At 36.8% G+C, this 18,555-nt stretch overlaps 1 protein-coding gene across 1 annotated transcript in view; it reads left to right on the top strand.

Moving 5' to 3' along the window:
- The window catches only part of nbas (NBAS subunit of NRZ tethering complex), a 158,103-nt gene that overhangs the window by 10,157 nt on the left and 129,391 nt on the right, over positions 1 to 18,555 (top strand). The window contains exons 10-21 of the mRNA XM_016496323.1: positions 1,469 to 1,607; positions 3,105 to 3,170; positions 3,351 to 3,479; positions 4,721 to 4,784; positions 5,196 to 5,389; positions 7,457 to 7,717; positions 8,814 to 8,939; positions 9,257 to 9,408; positions 9,485 to 9,622; positions 15,211 to 15,289; positions 17,337 to 17,441; positions 17,787 to 17,923. Of these exons, the coding sequence (XP_016351809.1) occupies positions 1,469 to 1,607; positions 3,105 to 3,170; positions 3,351 to 3,479; positions 4,721 to 4,784; positions 5,196 to 5,389; positions 7,457 to 7,717; positions 8,814 to 8,939; positions 9,257 to 9,408; positions 9,485 to 9,622; positions 15,211 to 15,289; positions 17,337 to 17,441; positions 17,787 to 17,923 (1,590 nt within the window). The remainder of the gene's footprint in view (positions 1 to 1,468; positions 1,608 to 3,104; positions 3,171 to 3,350; positions 3,480 to 4,720; positions 4,785 to 5,195; positions 5,390 to 7,456; positions 7,718 to 8,813; positions 8,940 to 9,256; positions 9,409 to 9,484; positions 9,623 to 15,210; positions 15,290 to 17,336; positions 17,442 to 17,786; positions 17,924 to 18,555) is intronic.

Below are 18,555 nucleotides of genomic sequence, written 5' to 3'. Positions count from 1 at the left end.
GTTTTTGTTGTGTGTGTGACTGTCAAAGGGATGTTTTTCTCTTAAAACGAACACAAAATCAGCCGGCTTTGGATCATACTTTTTGTGATTTGTGTTATTCCCACTATACATGTTTGAACTGAAATCCTCTCTGGCTTGTGTTTTAGGCAGCGCTTATTGATTTTTAAGAAGAAAATAGTTCAGACTTTAGCTGCCACATGGGGGCAGTATTTATATTGTGTGTAGAGGTGTATGTGAGTGTGTGTGTACTAGAGGTCGACCGATAGTGGATTTTACCGATAGCTAGGTTGGACCACACTGGCCGATCCCGATTAATTAACCGATAGTTTTTAAAATGGATACTGAACAAAAACTAAAATAATGCTTTATTAAAAAAACAGTACTGAACCATACTAGTAGTAGTAGTAATAATAATAATAATAATAATAAAAATGTTGAAATTAACACACTCTAACAAGGAACAATACTTTCATTACACAGCTTTCATTAATCTTAATGTTACAAATGGACTCTTATTTTAAAGTGTTACCATTTCATTTCAACAGTCATGCTTAAAGATGCACATCTTTAAATATATACACAAAGGCCATAGCATTAAAATTATATACATATGGATATTGTATGTATACTCTCACACTTTAACTTCTTCTATTCTTGAACACTTGATGATTATCTAATCAAAATAAAAGTGCAGCGTTGAGTCTAGGAGAACTCACCGGTATCACACACACTCCGGACGCGTCGCGTTCAATTCGAGCAGCGGTCTAAAACAGTTTATTTAATCACCAAACGGACACAAGTTTACTTCAAGAATGAACGAACAATGAGGCATAGATGAGTGTGAAGTTCGGTGTTTAAAAAACGGAGCAAACGGAAAGAGAAACCGCGATCTATATTATAGCTCTATAAATGAAGCATTAACAACAATTCGGGACAAATATAATGTAATTTAATGGAAAACTATGTGAATGGCGCTCTGTGGCGCAGCAGGATTTTCTGTCGGCTGCATTTAAATCCGCGTCTGAACTTTCCCGCTCTGTTCAGCGTGCAGTATCACGTGTCTAAACAAATAGCACGTGCTGTCAGTGATTTCAACCACTAGAGGCCGCTCTCGTACTGTATAATGACTGCAGACCCTTCTCAGCCGTTCTAGCAACGGACGCAACCCGGAAAACTATCGGCATGGATTTTTGCCGATAACCAATAGTTCCAGCAAAAAACTATCGGTGCCGATTAATCGGCAAAACCGATACATCGGTCGACCTCTAGTGTGTACATTTGTTTGTATATGCTGTTCACATGTGTAGATCAGATCAGATCCCTTTCCTGTTTCATCAGCCCCTCATGGACCACTACAGCCTCATAAACGGGCTGAGGTGCTCTATGTGTGTGTGTGTGTGTGTGTGTGTGTGTGTGTGTGTGTGTTTTTCTCTGACTCATGCTGCTGATGTGTTTGTGTGTTCCTCAGGTTGCTGCTGGTGGGAGGGTGTGAGTCTGGAGACAGTAATGTGTCCAGGGCAAGCCGTTGCGGGATCACAGCGTGGAGGGTGTTGTCAGGGTCACCTCACTATAAACAGGTCACCAGCTATGAGGACGACATCAGTGCAGTGAGTCTGTCGATGGACATATAAAGGAATATTAATGTACTAATGATACAGCATCCATGTCCATGACATGCACTCTTTCACCAAAAAAAAGAAAAAAAAGAAAGGCATATCAGGTCTCTGATCATGGTTTGGATCTTTGATCTTACTAGTTTCCCACTGAGAAAGTAAAAAAATAAACTTTATGTAGTCTCCTGTTCACCGTTTACAGTCTACAGTCTTTATGATATTCTGATCCCTATGTATTACGTGGGTTATTGCTTTGTTTTTTTTTTCTTTTCTAGATTTTATCAGCCGCCAGTAGAAAATTGGTAGTTTGCTCACTTTGCAAAACTATTACACACTTCTCCTTGACAAATCCCTAACTCCAAGTGTGTTCAGTGCTTGCTTTTGTATTGGATTTTATGAGAACGATACTAAATCTAGTAGTCCATGCATTTGTAAGGGCTGCTCTACCCCTTAAGAAACGGAGATATTTCAAGGAGTAAAGACACTTCTGCACTGACTGCTGCTCAGAATACACAATCATCCATTCTCACATCACTGTATTTCACAAACCTGAAAGCACAGGCTCATTTCTGGTTTTCTAAGGTTGTAAAGGTTTTATGTACTGAGCTCAGGAAACGGCATTGTAGGCTTAATAAGAGCTTTAGTACTGAGGCCTCTAGCTGTTTATTCTCTCCTACAGGTCCAATCGTGTGACTTCGAATTGAATTGGTGGAACCTGTTTTAATATTCTTCATATTTGTTCAATGTTCAATTATTTTTTTAGTTCTTAGCTTGATATAGTGTTACTGAACGAGTGAGAGATTATGGTGGGTGTTCAGTTTGAAAACCCACCATGACCTTTCACACACACCTTAAATATGTTGCCGAGAAGTCTGTTAAAGACTGAAAAGCATTCTCCTCTAAAAATCCAGGTAACTTTGAAGACCCAAAAAGAACCATAAAGGCATTGTGAAATGAATCCATATGAATTGAGCGGTTTAAACTTATTCTTGTGAAGAGATACGATTGCTTAATATGATGAACAGATTTAATTTACATCTAAAAATGACACGCATATATAAAGCACATCTCATATGGTAAACACAAAAGCTCAAACATGCGTGCATGAAGCACGAGAACCAGTGAGGTTTGTTCTAGTGCGGCACATGCACAAGCTTCTATATTTACCATATGTGATGTACTATATGTATGTGCGTTTATATGTGAATAAAAGTTTAAATCTGTTTGTCATATAAAGTGATCAAATCTCTTTGGTTTCTAACTTGTCCATTTTGGTGATTAGTTATCAGCTTGCATGTTCCAGAAACCAGCTTGATAACCTTAAGCAAGTATGACCAGCTGGTAGCTGCTTTGTTGCAGTTAAAAACCAGCTACCAGTTTAACCTGGATTTTTAAACAGGAATGAGTTGAAGTAAAACTAATTTAAGTATGTAAATGCATCCATGATATCATGAAGGATGTTATGAATCATCACTTCCTTTTCTTATTTAGTCCCAGAGGCGAGGATTCTTCAGGATGCCCAGCTTTCGACTTTTCTCCAGGCATAACAGTGAACAGGTGAGTTAGATTGGTGAAGTTTTTTTTGTCGCTCACTCAATTTTTTTGCTTACATTTTCTTTTCTGTCTCTCTGGGCCATTATGACATCATATAAAATGAAAAGCCAAAGCTCAATTTCATTCTTCTAAGAACTCTGAATAAATAGTGTAATGCCTAATTGAACGTGTATGTTTACTTAGGATGGTGTGTTCCGAATGAGTCTGTCTCCTGATGGCACAGTGCTGGCTGTGATCCACTTCTCTGGCAGTCTCAGTCTCTGGGATATTCCATCATTCAAACTGAGAGGCAGCTGGAAACAAGAGGAACAAGTAATAAAATCACTCTGTGTGTGTGTGTGCTCAATTTCAGAGACTTAAAGCTGATGTGTATGCATTTCTGTGCCACTGTTCCAACCAATGTAATTAACTGTTTTTAAACCGGTTTCTCAAACACTCTGTTTGCCTGTCATTGGTCAAGCAATCAGATAATCACGCCCTCAAACTCACGGCATTGGTTGAATCATTGTTGCCGTGCAGGGCTGGTCAGGATTCTCAAACAAATAAAGCAAAGTTTTAAAAGCACTACAGTGTTTACACTTTTAAGGGCAATCAATGTGCAATGGCTGAGTTGTCTCTGCATATAAAAGTCACCAGGAAATCAAAATTCAAATTTAGCGGTTGTCTGTGCCTTTGTAATCTTTAATCAAAAACATTAACGTTCCCCCTCACAGACATCTCTTCTCACACGAGGGAGGAACAATGATTCCACCCCCCAAACAACCTGTCAGTAACATAATTATTGCAGCAATTAGCAAATTACAACAATTCAACAATCCAGTCAATTCCCGATGGATAAAATCAAGTCCTCTACGTTTTTTTTTGTTTGAGAAGACAACCGTAATTTCCGTTTCGTGCTGATTTTTAAAGGTGTACTCAATTTATTGCTAGTGGTGAGCATGTAGCATTACACAAAAAACGTATATTTACAGTTACCAAAGCCATTGTAGAAATGCTCTGTTTGCAGTCATGATTGTTTATAAGTCTCCAATAAGAGGAATTACAGAAATAAAAATAAGTAGTATTCGGCTGGTCATGTGATTCCAAGATGGCTGTTTCCATGAGGTGACCCTTTCCATTTAGAATACAACAGCTTTTGATTACGTTCATTCCATGTGAGTATATATTAAATTAAAAATATATATTTTTTCTATTTTATATTATATTGTGTAAAACGTTAACATACAAAAAGCTAGGATAGAAGAAAACATTTTAACATGGGAAAAGATGATACACTTCAGCTTTAATATTGCTTTCTAGGGCACAGCTAGAAATGAAAACACCTTTTAACACTGTCATAAGATGATTTGTTTGTTCTTGCGTATACGTTGCTTGTATGTCTTCTCTCTTTGTAGCACTTTTTGTAGTTCAGACTTCCAATGTCATGCTGCTATGTTCCACTGATTTGCCCACGACTTTCTCTTCAGCATGCATTCTGTCACTTCAAAAAAAAGAAAAAAGCACCTTTAGCTATCCTTTTTTACACAATCTTTCTTGTCCTCTCTTTCATTTAGCTGGGGTTTGACGAGATCAACCCAGAATGGAAGACTTCGCTGGAGAAGAGAAAGAAGATAAAAGGTAGCCAGACCCTCAACTTTAGATGTGTATCTACTCCTACACTTACCTAGCACTATTAATTATGTAGTGAGTCCAGACAGACGTGTTGGGAGAGAGAATAATGCTTTAATAAAGCCCTGCGTCTTGTGTCTTCGTGGAGAGGCGTTAAATTCAGGCAGTGACATTTTGATTGTGAGTTTAGATCACACGTTTTCATAAAGCTGGTCTGTCTGCTTGTCCTCGGTTTCTGCTTTCTTCTCCGTTTCTTCTTTGAAAATGATGTTTCTAAATCATCTATCACTTTTAGCTGTGGAATGGTGACTTTTAAATGAATGAATGTCTGTGAAATGTTTTATTTATAATATTGAGATTTTTTTTTCTGTGTCTTGTCTTCCTCAACACCTGTCTCTTTCTCTCTTTCTCTCTTCTCAGATAAGGAGCAGTACCAGTCTCTGCTAGATGTGAGCTGGTGGAGTGAGACTGCTTTGATTTTAGCCCGCTGTTCTGGGGCTCTCACTGTGTCCTCTGTGCGGACACTCAAAAACTTACTTGGCAAGTCCTGCGAGTGGTTTGAAACCTCACCGCGAGTCACCTCGGCCCATGATGGGGGCTTCCTCAGTTTGGAGGTGTGTCTTTGTATATGTATCAGTTTTCATCAGTGTTAATAATATATTGAATATTCTTGATATATCAGTGATAATTTTGCTCAAAGTAAAACATTTAGAAACATCATACATTTATTTTTTTTATTTGGCCATTATGTTTCCCAAAGACATAAGATTACTGTATTTTGTGATCCTCCCTGGTCTCGCTAGTTTAAATAAGTGTCTCTGTAGGGAAATGATTTCCAAAAAACTGATTTTTACTCTCCAGTTGATTGACTCAAAACTCAGAATCCTGTGACATTTTTCATATATTAGACTAGTATAATATATTGTTTAAATGTTTGTGGCCGGTAAGTTTTTTTTTTTTTTTTTTTTGAAAGATTTATACTTTTAATTAGCAAGGATGCAGCAAAAGTAACAGTAAAGACTTTAACATTATTAAAAATATATATTTATTTCAAATAAATGCTGTTCTTTTTATCTTTCTATTCATCAAAAAATCCTAAAAAATGTATCATGGTTTCCACAAAAATAATAAGCAGAACTGTTTTCAACATTGTTAAAAATGAGAAACGTTTCTTGATCACCAGATCAGCATATTAGAATGATTTCTGAAGGATCATGTATCATGTGACACTGAAGAATGGAGTAATGACTGCTGAACAAGGTTATTTTCGTAAACGAAAACTGAGAACGCTCATTCTTTCTGTGAACAACACAACTTTTGCCTAGCATCTTCTGATCATTCTGCCAGGCTTTTGAACAAATGTGCATTGGCTAAATCACATAATACACATGCTTATAATTCTTCATAAATGAAAAGAACATTCAAATATAAGCCTTTACTGTTAAATGCGATTGCCGTTATTATTGAATTTCATTAGTCCCCAGATGATGGTTAGTGATTAGTTTGATTGATGCACGGCTGTTAACGGAAAAGTGAGCAAGACACCACAGTCACAATATCATGATTAGCCTATGGTTAAATAAGGAAAGACATATAACCAAATCAGGCTACATTTTTTTTCATACTAAATATCTCAACACACATCATTGGATATGAACTTTAATTAAAACTGAAACTAAAACTGAAACTAAACTATATAAAAACTAAATAAAAATGCGTTCACAAAATAAAAACTAAACTAAAACTAACACAAATATGAATTAAACTAATAAAAACTTAACTGAATTTTATAGCAAATTTGAAAACGATATTAAAATAAAACTAATTTAAAAATTCAAAACTATATTAACCTTGATGCTGAAAAACACAAACAACATCAACAAAAATTTTAAATCTATTGAAAATGGCTATTTTAGATTCTAATATTTCACCATATTACTTTTTACTGCCCCAGTGAGCATAAGAAACTTTTGACCCCAAACTTTTAAACAATAATATAATATAACATTGTCAAAAGAAAACCTTTATATTTTAAGACCTAGTGACAAAACACTTCTCCCTCAAGAACATTGTCTTTCATTCGTAGCCGCTGATGACAGTAATTACTTATGTAAAGGAAGTCGTGTTATTCCGACACTCTCTCTCTATCTTCAGGCCATCATCATAAAAGTGCTTTACCGCTCCTCATCCTCAGATAAGAAAAAAATCTCATCTCTTCCATCTCCACCTCATTGTTTTTTGGTGCTTACCAATGATGTAAAGCTCTCACAGCTTGAGAGATGTGAACCTGGAGGGGGGAGTACAGAGGGATGAGAAAAGAAGGAAAGTGAGAACATGAGAGAGATGTCGGTTTTTATTCTGGCTGTATGTTCGGTTGACGGTTTCCTCACTCCGTAGGGAAATGCAGCACACAGCTGTGGTGTCGACTGTGTGAAGTTTGTTTGATAGATTTTTCAGTGTGTGAGAAAGAAACAAACAAACAGGTACTGCCAGGAAAATGGGTTTTATGTCCTGCGGAAACAGTGTTTGTTAGTCTTCCAAGTCAATATTCAAAATCATCCAATCTTGTTTTTTTGTTTTGTTTTTAAATAGTCAAAAAATTGTTCCAGAAAGTTCCATTAACTTTTCATTGTCCTTGAGTCAGCCAGGCAGATCTTCTTGATCTCTCTCTGTCCTCTCAGTGTGAGGTAAAGCTGGCCCATAAGCGCTCTCGTCTGGAGAGCAGCGTGATGGGTGAAGAGGATGATGGTGATGATGACTCCGACTCGGATGAAGAGTCCTCGGCCAAGGCACGTTATTTTGGATACGTGAAGCAGGGCCTGTACTACGTGACTGAGATGGAACGCTTCGCCCCTCCCCGAAAATGGCCACGCACTGTTATCAAGAACTACCGCCTGGTCAGCCTGAGGTCCACCACGCCAGAGGAGCTCTACCAGAGGAAGGTGGGTTACTATAACAACCAGACGGAGCAAAACCACCCACTCAACCAAAATTACTTGGCTGAAATTTAAGGTAGAGTCATTATAATGAGCAGATGACTGTACATTATCCTGCTTATTACAAAATTACTCACCGAATAAATAAACTTCTGAACATAAAATATAGTTTTGGGTTTAAATGATTTTATAATCTTACCTGTATGTCATCTTAAAACTGCCATAAAAAAAAAAAAGTATTTTGAGTGCGTAGGGAGACAGACTTTTTCCATTCACAGATCTTCATGGGACTAAAGAGTTCTTTTGATGTGATTTGCTATTTTCTGATGGAGATTTCTTAGCAGAATCATGGTTAATGTAGTTTTTCACCAAGAGTTTTAGCATTAAAAATTATCATAAAATCAATTCCCCTATGGAGAAAATACATGGAATTTTTACTTCTGGAACCCGACTTGTACCCTATGAAGGGATGGTACACCAAAAAATGAAAATTCAGTCAATCACTCATGGGATTGTAAAATTTCTACTCCTCTGAGAAAATAGTTTTATTCTGTTTCATTTCAGAATTTTTAGGAAAAGTGGGTTTTAAATATCTTTAGGTTCCATTTCATTCTCAGGTTGGTTTATCTCAAGTATGGTTTTCGCCTTAAAAATAGCCAAAGAAGCTGGTATGACTTTTAAAAAAGCAAACAAACTCACCCTCATGCTGCACATTATAAATAGCACCAAGATGAAGGCTTTTCACAAGAATAACAATTCATGTAACGTGACCAGATGATCTACAAAGATTACGTAGACCTTGAAGAGTACCTAGCAACATCAGCATGTTCATTAATATTCATGAGCTTAGCCTTTTACATATAGTCGCTTCACAAAACCTTCCGAGTGTGGAATGAGAAGATGAATGTTGGAGGGAATTGGGCAGGCGTTTGAAACAGCATGAAGATGCCAACAAAACAGCATTTTGTGAGATACCTTAGCTCCTCATAGATGTACTTTATTGCTATAATATTAACAGGTCCATGAGTCTTAGATGGACCATTAATAAGACCAAGTGCTTTCAGTTGAAGTTTATCTGGTGTTTGTGTGTGTGTGTTCACAGATTGATAATGAGGAGTATGGAGAGGCTCTCTCTCTCGCTCAAGCATATGGTCTGGATTCTGATCTCGTCTATCAGAGACAGTGGAGAAAATCTACAGTCAGCATCGCTTCCATTCAGGACTACTTGGTAAAAGTCGTTCCTCAACCACAATATTTCTAACAAAAATATTTTGCAATGCAAATAACCCATGCAAATCAAAAGCATTTTTTTTCTTTCCAAAATGTCAGGAAAAAAAATCAAAGCACTGTAGTTGTTCTTTTGCTTTAATGCAAACGTTTTAATTTGTTTTTATTTATTTATTCTTTGTTTGCACTTGAAGTGTGGGGTTCCCAAGGGATGTATTCTTTTTTACATCTTGACTCTATCTTGACTAATCAAATTTGTGACCAAAATTTGTGCTTAGTATGAGTAGTTCTTAAATTTTCCCTTTTTTCCCCCCACAGAGTAAGATAAAGAAAAGATCATGGGTCCTGCATGAGTGTGTGGAGAGGGTTCCAGAGAATGTGGATGCTGCCAAAGAGCTCCTGCAATATGGCCTGAAAGGAACCGACCTTGAAGCACTGTTTGCCATTGGTGAGGGAGAAGACCAGGGCAGGTGTGTGACCCATCCTAACACAGATCTAGAGATCTCCTCTTTGGCTGTATGTTAACCAGGGTGTCTATTGTCATAGATTCATTTTGTCAGGCGATTTGGACCTGGACGATGCTCCATATGAAGACTCCGTTTCCACAGAGGAAGAGATGGAGCAAAGAAAGGAGAGGGAAGCCAAGAAGAGACAGGAGCTCCTCAAGAAAGTGGACTTTAGCAGGTAGGCTCTCTCACATACACACACAGTCATTGTAAATTGGGCAGATGTTAGTGATATGCCTGACTACATACTTGAAGAATCTGCTAGTCGGCTTGCTGCTTGAACAGATCTCTAGAGGAAACCCTCTGTAATTAGGCTGCGTTTAAAATCCTATATAATGTGTATGTATATAAAAATGTATAACAAATAATGTATTTTGCCAGCTTTTAGGAGTACAGGGTTTCAGATCCTTTCCCTCCTATAAAACAATATATTGTATGAGAGAAGTATTTTACAGGCATGTTGTTTCCACACATAATTAATAATTAAACAAAAAATGCCTCTTAATTTGTCAAAGTATTAAATCAAAGTAAAATTCTTAAAATGCTACCTGGAAAATATTTGTTTATTTACGTAGTATACTGTATGTATTTGACCATACAGTATATTGACAGTGTACATTAGGGCTGGGCGATATGACGATATTATCGTATATCGACGATGTCTCATAAGTATCGCGATGTCAAAAGTCAGGTAACAGACAATTATCGACATTATCGGAAAAAAATGACAAATGATAAACCTAGTAAGTTGCAAAAAATATTTTACATAGCCCCATAGTCACCATACAGGTCTTTTTGCATGCAAGAATGAAATAATTTAGTAGGAGGTTAAGAATCAAAAAGCTATTCCGATTTCGGAAATCAGATCAGATGCGTAAGTTCAGGAATCAAATTACTTATAAAATTACATTTAGATTCCGCTTCTCGATTTCTGTATGTGCATTTATTGTGATTTTAAAACAAGAATTCAGCTGCAAGAAGACGAGATAAAACTCACTTCTGCACTCGCACGCTGGTTTCCGCGCTGTGCACACACACACACACTCACATACTCTCTCTCTCTTACATGCACACACACACGCTCACACACTCTCTCTCTCTTACACACACACACAAAGCGCACGCACAAAAGCCACCTCTTATATACTAATTCATTTGCAGCAAAACTATGAAGATGTTGCCAACGGATGAAGACATTAGTAGGCTTCTCAGCTCGCCCCTCAACATGCACGCGTTTGGAGTTTCGGCAGCCCAACACTGAATATTATATTGTGGGCGCTGTATTTTGATTAATAAAATAAAAATAATAAAAATTACAATACAAAAATGACATTTAAATTACCCTGCTTCTAAATAAATAAAGCAGTTATTTTTTTGTTAAAAATGGACCAAAAGAGACCTCCGAACTAGTAGGCTACCAGAAAGGGGAAAAAACTAAAGTTTTTGCTCAATTCGTTTTTAATCCCGGCATGATTTTAGTCATGATAAATATCAAATACGTTATAGCTTGACTACAAGTTTAAAAACAACGCTGCAATTGTTATCAAAGAAATTAAACTTGCCATCATGAAATGTGTCTACACAGGCGATAATGCCAAAAAGAGAAACATTGGAAAATATGAATATTTTATTCAAGACATTATTATATGACATCAACATGCATTTATCATTCTTACAATCACTGCCAGAATGTCCAACTTCACCATGATGAACTTAAAATTGGGTTCTATTATTTTTCCTCAACAGTTCTCCTCACAAAACTAAATTAATTTCAAACACAAATTTGATAAGAACAGAGTGGAAATTATTAGCAGCACCAAAATAACAGCAAAGCTAATATTTTCTGTTAGTTTAAGCACAAACTAAGAAAAGTAAAACCAAACTTTGTGGCAATAATTAAGACCAAGTGAACATGGTGTGTGTTTATGGTGCATGTCGGCAATGTTGTCTCGGCGGGGCCGGGGTGTGGTAGAGGTGGGGCTTAGGTAGACGATATTATCGGATATCGCGATATTTTTAAATGCGATTATCGATACGATATTTTTGACATATCGCCCAGCCCTAGTGTACTTTTTTTTTTCTGTCCACTATTTGAGTGAATTTAAATTTATAAACTTAGTTTGCAGATACATTTTATTCATACAGCACTTTTCACATACCTTTTGTTCTAAAGCGTCATGTATTGTAAATGTATTTCTAAAAATTGGGTTAAATAAATCTAAACTTAACATGTTATTTTTGACATTCCAAAATTATATCCAAAACATATATTTTGTAAAATCCTTTTTGTCCTAAAATGTCCATATACTCTTGGTGGCCTCCTGGGGGTCCTCGGACCCTAGTTTAAAAACCCCTGCACTAGCACATAGTCACGTACTAAACGCCACAAAACTCTAAATTTGATTTCATGGCATCTTTAAAAGTTGGACTATTTTTAACTTGACTTAATAACTATTGGAATTATCCTGAATAGTTTTACCATGCAATCTGCCCAAGAGCTAAAGCACAGCATGCTCTCAGCGCGCTAATTAAAGCACCACTGCTAAAATGTAGTGATAAAAAGAAAAAAATACAGATAAACTAGTCGACCTCACTTATGCGCTAGTTGGTTGTTGGACATGACCCACCACTAGTAGATGTTCTCAAAGCTCATCAGAAAGTTAAATTCAGTGGAAGAGATCTTGGAGACATCACAGATGGGAATGGAGAGAATCGAGAGGAAGAGGTGCAGGATAAAATTAAAGCCGTTTATTGATTTATTTCTAATCTGCATAAGGTAATTTATGCCTCTGTTGTGCTTTACCCAAGAGGCCTTTAATGAAAGAGCCCTCGGTAAACACAAATTATGAACGCTTACACACTCTATAGGGAGGAAGATATAGACAAAAAAATCGTAGATTGGCTAACATTTGCTGTAAACACTGCACTAATCAAAACACACTTGTTTACACGGATAAAATTGCCAAGTTTTTCATAGCGTAACTCAGTTAAACACGTACACACACGCTCTCCATGCATAGCACACAGAACTGTATCTAATTTGCACTTAATTACTGTACGTTTCCGCCAGCGGTCTGACACCAGAGTGTGTGTTTGTGTGTTTACTCCTCAGGCTGTTTGTTTGTATGCAGTCAGTATATTTAATGTGTGTGTGTTAAATATGGCTGTTTATGAGTGTCTGTCTCTGTGTATGATGCATGATGTCCTTTTTACTCCATCGAGGAGGAAATAGCGATTGACTGAGAGAAAACCAATGAAAAAAGGAAAAATAGTGGCGAGATGGAAGGAAAAAGAGAAACAAAAGCATTTAGAGAGCAAAAGAGATGATAAAGACGATGAAGAAAGAAGATAAAGAGTGACAGAGAGAGAAAATAGACAGGCACGTCAACATTGAGAAAGAGAGAGCGACTCTAATGGTGTGTACTTCAATTTCTCCCGACGTTCAGCTGTGGTTATGCAAAGGCAGAAAAGACAATTATCATTCTGTTAATTTCTTTTTAACTACGCCGCCATTATAGCAATGGGGTAGTATCGATCAGACTGCTGGGTTTAGTTGAAGGTGTATATATGTGTGTGTGTGTGTGTGTGTGTGTGTGTTAGAGAGCAATAGAAAGTTCAGTGCTCTTCTCTTTTTTCACCATCACAGCTAAACTGCATATTTTGATAGCGATTCCCCTTAACAATGTCTGCCTGTCAATCAGGCTTCAGTCTCACAGCGATTTTCTCCCAGTTGAAAATGACACTGCCTGCAGTTAATTCAGCTCCTTTCAAACATACAGTATTTTTCGAGATCATCTCAGGTTTATGTGTGCTGCCTATTTTAAACCTTATTTATAAAATATAAAATGAACCGGGGTCTGAGACCACGAGTGACAATGCTTCTATTTTGCATTTTAATACACTAATGAAGATGACACTAATGACACCTTATGAAGATTAATATTTTTTTTTGTTAAATATTATGTAAAAATAAGTGTTATGAATAATTTTCATCAGTTTGATCTCATATGCAGTTATTTAGGTTTATTGTTCACAATGTAATTAATCCTTTTGGTTTTTTCCCTGTTATGTTTCTGTCTTGAATGTGTGTCATGTTGTAATAACGAATACCCGATTTGGAGGAATGGGTTTTCCAGGTGCACTTTGAAGGCAGCATAAGATTTTTTTTTTTTTTTTTTTTTTTTTTTTTTTGATAAGCTGGAACAACATATCATGATAATGCTATTTACCTGTAATATTTACCTACTTGGCTGCAATTGGCAGTTTGTTTTTAGAACAGTTTACATGCTGATTGGTCTTTTGATTGCACCTTTGTTTATTGTCTCTCACACCATTTCTCCCACTTTATTTGGGCTTACACCTAGCTCTCAAATTAAATTTAAATTAGCATTAAAATGTCTGAAGTCAATTATATTTTTTATTACCAATTAAAAAGCTTATGTTGCATATAAATCATAGATATTATCTTAAATTTGAGGCCAGAAAGACAGAACAGCCCTAAACTGCTGAGTTTAAAGGGGCTCAGATGCAAAAATGCAGTGTTGCTTGAAATGAAGTAACGCATTGCATCAGGTGCACTTTAGATTTTGATGTAAATTAGTGTGCCATCTTGTTGTTTAAAACTGTTTCTGCGATTAAAACCCTCCATTTAATGACTTTTTAATCCTTATTTTGTTGGAAAATTTGTCAAAATTTTCAAAATGCTGTGTATTTAGTTAGGAATGTTAGCTTTTACTAATCAGTTCATCTTTTTTTTTTCAAAACTACATTTTTATCCTGTGACAAATCAATAGCCTATTTATTTTCTCCTCTCTAAACCAGCCTGCTATGCAATCATTCCATTGACTTGTACATTTTTAATGGTTATTATAGTTTTTTTTTTTCTTCTTCTTTTTTTCCAAGTTTGACCATGTCAGTGTTTGGTATGTTGTGTTTAGGCACTTTTAAAGACAAGCGACCTTCATCACACAAGTTGTTAAGTGAACTGACAGCTGTGTGCCGATTCAGTGCACTTTTAAAATGCTTCTTCTACAGTCAGGCCATCCATAAACCCTTGACACGCCATTGAATTCTGCTTTAGTTTCATTACATTCGGTACCTCTGGAATAGAATCGCTCTAGCGTGTGGAGGCCGGGCGATAGATGTGCGCTAAGCATCCACGAGCGAGTGTGTTTATGCAAGGGCTATTCTTTCAATCTTCTTTTATCATGTTTGCATTGCGATAACATCATGCAGTTCAATATTCTCCCCCAGTCCAATGATCTGTGCATGTGTGCGAGTCTCATTCGCATACAAGGGGAAGCTCAGGTTTCCACAGTAATGCAGGGAGAATGAAATGAGATTGTAATTGCCTTCTGTGGATTCTCACACTGACTGCTACACAAGCGCGCTCGCATGGGCATCCAGGCAATCAGGCAGCGGTCGCCTCACATTAGCCTGTCTTTGATGACCTAATCTGGGTCTATAATGGCTCATTTTCAACAACCCTTTCAGCACTGTTCTCCCTCTGTTTGGTCCCCTTTTTTTCTTCAATCACAAATGGTCCCATTCATCCGTATTTCCTTGTAATGCCTTTCATTATATCTGTAAGCCTCTACGCACATGCCTGTCAAATCCTCCACCCCTCCCCCAGAGTGTGTGAAGCTTTATTTCATTATACCGTTTTCATGGATATTAGCGGCGGCTCTCTGAAGTGGATGCATGCCGATAAGCTCCAGATAAGACTGTGTTTGCATGTTTAATCCTGTTGATCTTATGTTCTTCCAGACTGACTCTAGAGCAGAAGGAGCTCTGCAGAAGTAGACTGAAGCTTCTCTGCTATCTGGACCGCTTGGCCACTTATGAGGTAACATTTTCCAAAAAACTGTACTTTTGTATTCAATAAAGATTTAAACTTCCAGAATTTGGCTTTAAAAGGAACCAATTTGGGTTTAAAAAGGATATATCAGAGAACAGGATTTTTTTTGCTCTTATTCCCCAGTCCAAATAGACCATTTCTTAAAACTAAGCTGGTAGCACTTTATACAACCCAAATTTACATATCATATCTACCCTTTACTCCAAAATTAACAATTATTGCTCTGATCTCTCTAGTATGCCTTTTTTTCTCTTCAAAACTCTGTGGCAACACACGCTGCAAAAAAGGACTTCCTAATGAGTTTTTAATTAGTTTTTTTGGACTTGTTTTTCAGGAGAAAATATTTAAAAAATCTGTAGAACAAAATAAATTGACTTGAGAACCACTGCATAAGATAGACGTTTTGAATATAATTGTATTTTATTATAATGCACTGGTGACTTCACCTTTTCTCTGTGTTTTATTAACATTAAAGGAATAGTTCACCCAAAAATGAAAATTGTCATCATTTGTTCACTCTCAAGTTGTTTTAAACCTGATTGAGTTTCTTTCTTCTGTTGAACATAAAAGTTATTTTGAAGAATTCAAAGACCAGCAACTGTTTGGTTACCCACATTCTTCAAAATATCTTCTTTTGTTGTACAGCACAAGAAAGAAATTAATACAGGTTTGAGACAACATGAGAGTGAGTAAATAATTTAAATTTTTGGGTGAACTCTCCCTTCAATGGCAAGCAGCAGCATGGTTAGTAGTATTAGTCTGCTGTCACTTTAAGACCTGCACACATCTAATATACAAGCACGCGGCCGTTTTTGTCTTTACTTTCACTTTAGACATAACCAACTGTGTTTATTTGTAAACCTTGTGTGTTTTTGACAGTATTAGCACAATCAGAGGCGAAAGATAACTTAGTCCAGTAATCAGGCGCTGTTTGACAGGATTTTTAGTGTATGCGCTCTTCAGGTGTATGCACTTAGAAAAAGTGCATGTCAGAACAGCATGCGAATTAAATGTTTAACCGGCAAGGCTTTAAAGCACATGCAAAATGGTGTGTCTGATTGGTCCAGACGCTACAATTATTATATACTAATAATATACTAATATATTATTTTTATTAATATATTGTTTATATTTTTAATATATATACACACACACACACACACATATATATATATACAGTATAATATATATATATATATAATGTATATATGTTTCCTGTCTGGATAAATATTTATGTTCAGTAAATTTTCTCAATTTACCCACTTTTGGCAGATAGTTAGTTTTAGATTGTCAGCACCTATTTAGTATTCAGCTGCTGTCATTCCAATCCCTTGATGTGATTTATACTTGTATGTGAAGGTTATTATAGGCCAATTATAACCAAGGTAATTTCCATACAGAAGTCTTAAAGGCACAGTAGCAACAACAGCCTGCTTATTTCTACATGACAACTATTTTATTGCAGAAAAGGTTGGTCAATTATAAATTGATAATAAAATTATACAAACCACCTTCTGAAGTAACTTTGATCATCCTGAAACTATAAACCCACAGTGAATGGTGTGACTTGGATAATAATCTTCAATAATCTTAGTCATTTTATCTTACCATTTTATGAATAAATTGATGTGTGAGCGAGTTAATTTCTTAATGCTTTGTTTCAATTTGAAAGTCATCAGCAGAAGAGTGTCGTCATTTCATCCTGTCGCATAGTTAATGTCCTGCTCAGATTGTGATGGATGGCCTTTGTCAGTGTCTTCTTCATCTGTAATTGATTTCAGTGGGAATAGTTCTGAATGTAACCAGGCCTCTGAGACATTAAACACACACGTGCACACACATACACACGGTGGCCATGTTGACTTAAAGGCTTTAATTGTAAATGTCAAAGCGATAAATGCCAGCACTGTGGACTGGGAGGATTTACCTCAGGCGTATACGTGCGAGACCCTCTCCTGAACTGTCATGTTTGTTCTGCTTTCTTTCTCTCTTGTCTTTTATCCTTCTTTTTTCATCATTCTTTCATTTTCTGCAGGAGATTCTGGGTGGACCTCATGCGGCAGAGCAGCGATTTGATGCTGAGTTTTTCAAGAAGTTCCGCAATCAGAATATTGTTCTGTCAGCAAGAACGTATTCAAGGGTAAATCTCTCTTCCTTTGTTCTCAGTTCATGACGCGAGCGTCTGTAACGGGGTCCCGCGGCACGAGTTATAGTCACCATTTCACAGTTTTGTGGATAAGTGTGTGCGCCCTTGCTAGCGTGTGGAATAAAATATAGATTCCCCATATATTCTGTTAGTATTTTAAAGTGTAGATGTCTGAAATATGGTCACCTGCCCAATGCAAAGGCTTCTGGGGGTTTGTAATGTGGGAAATATTGTTGCAGAGTATAAAGCTGTCCGTAGTTAGTTCTGTTTCATAAATCGTCTATTAATTATTTATCTCTATCAATCTTGTTCCTCTCGCCTCGTCTCTTTCCCTCCCAGGAGAGTAACGTGCAGGCGTTGGACATTCTCTTCACTTACCACGGCTCTGAGCTGCTCCAGCATCGGCTCGCCATTCTCTGCAATTTCCCAGAAACCACCTCTCCTCACGAGTACTCTGACCTTCTGCCTAAGGCAGGGTAAGAATTACTTATTGGAAGATGCCGATCTACTGTGAACAGGATAAACAAAACCCACATAAATCTTTTTGAAAGAGCCTAACGGGAAAAGGTCATTTTTAGATGACGGGTCCACTGAAAGAGGTTATTAGGTACTGTCTGCTGTATGACTGAATGAGGTGCTAGTTTAAACAGGTTGGTTATGTAAATGAGACATTTTGCAGTGCACCTTTTCCATCTGCGCTTTAGTCTTTGAGACCTTAAGATTATGAAATAACTGCAGGCTGTGAAGTAACCTGCAGGCTCTGGGCCAGAAATACTAAAAATAAACACTGAAGGAATATGTACACATCCGTTGAAAAGTTTAGGGTCGGTAAGATTTTTAATTTTAAAATGCAATTTATTTCTGTGATGGCAAAGCTGAATTTTCACTGGAGTCTTCAGAGTCACATGATCCTTCAGAAATTATTCTAATATTTTGATTTGGTGCTTAAGAAACCGTTCTTATTTTATTATCTTAAAGGGGGCATATGACTTTGCTAAAAATAAAATTATTTTGTGTATTTGGTGTAATGAAATGAGTTTATGCAGTTTAAGGTTAAAAAAACACATTATTTTCCACATACTGTACATTATTGTTTCTCCTCTATGCC

This window comes from Sinocyclocheilus anshuiensis, unplaced genomic scaffold, assembly GCF_001515605.1.
Source record: "Sinocyclocheilus anshuiensis isolate Anshui unplaced genomic scaffold, SAMN03320099.WGS_v1.1 scaffold306, whole genome shotgun sequence".
NCBI lineage: Eukaryota > Metazoa > Chordata > Actinopteri > Cypriniformes > Cyprinidae > Sinocyclocheilus > Sinocyclocheilus anshuiensis.
The sequence above is the reverse complement of the archived record's forward strand: the minus strand, read 5'-3'. Positions and strand labels throughout refer to the sequence as shown.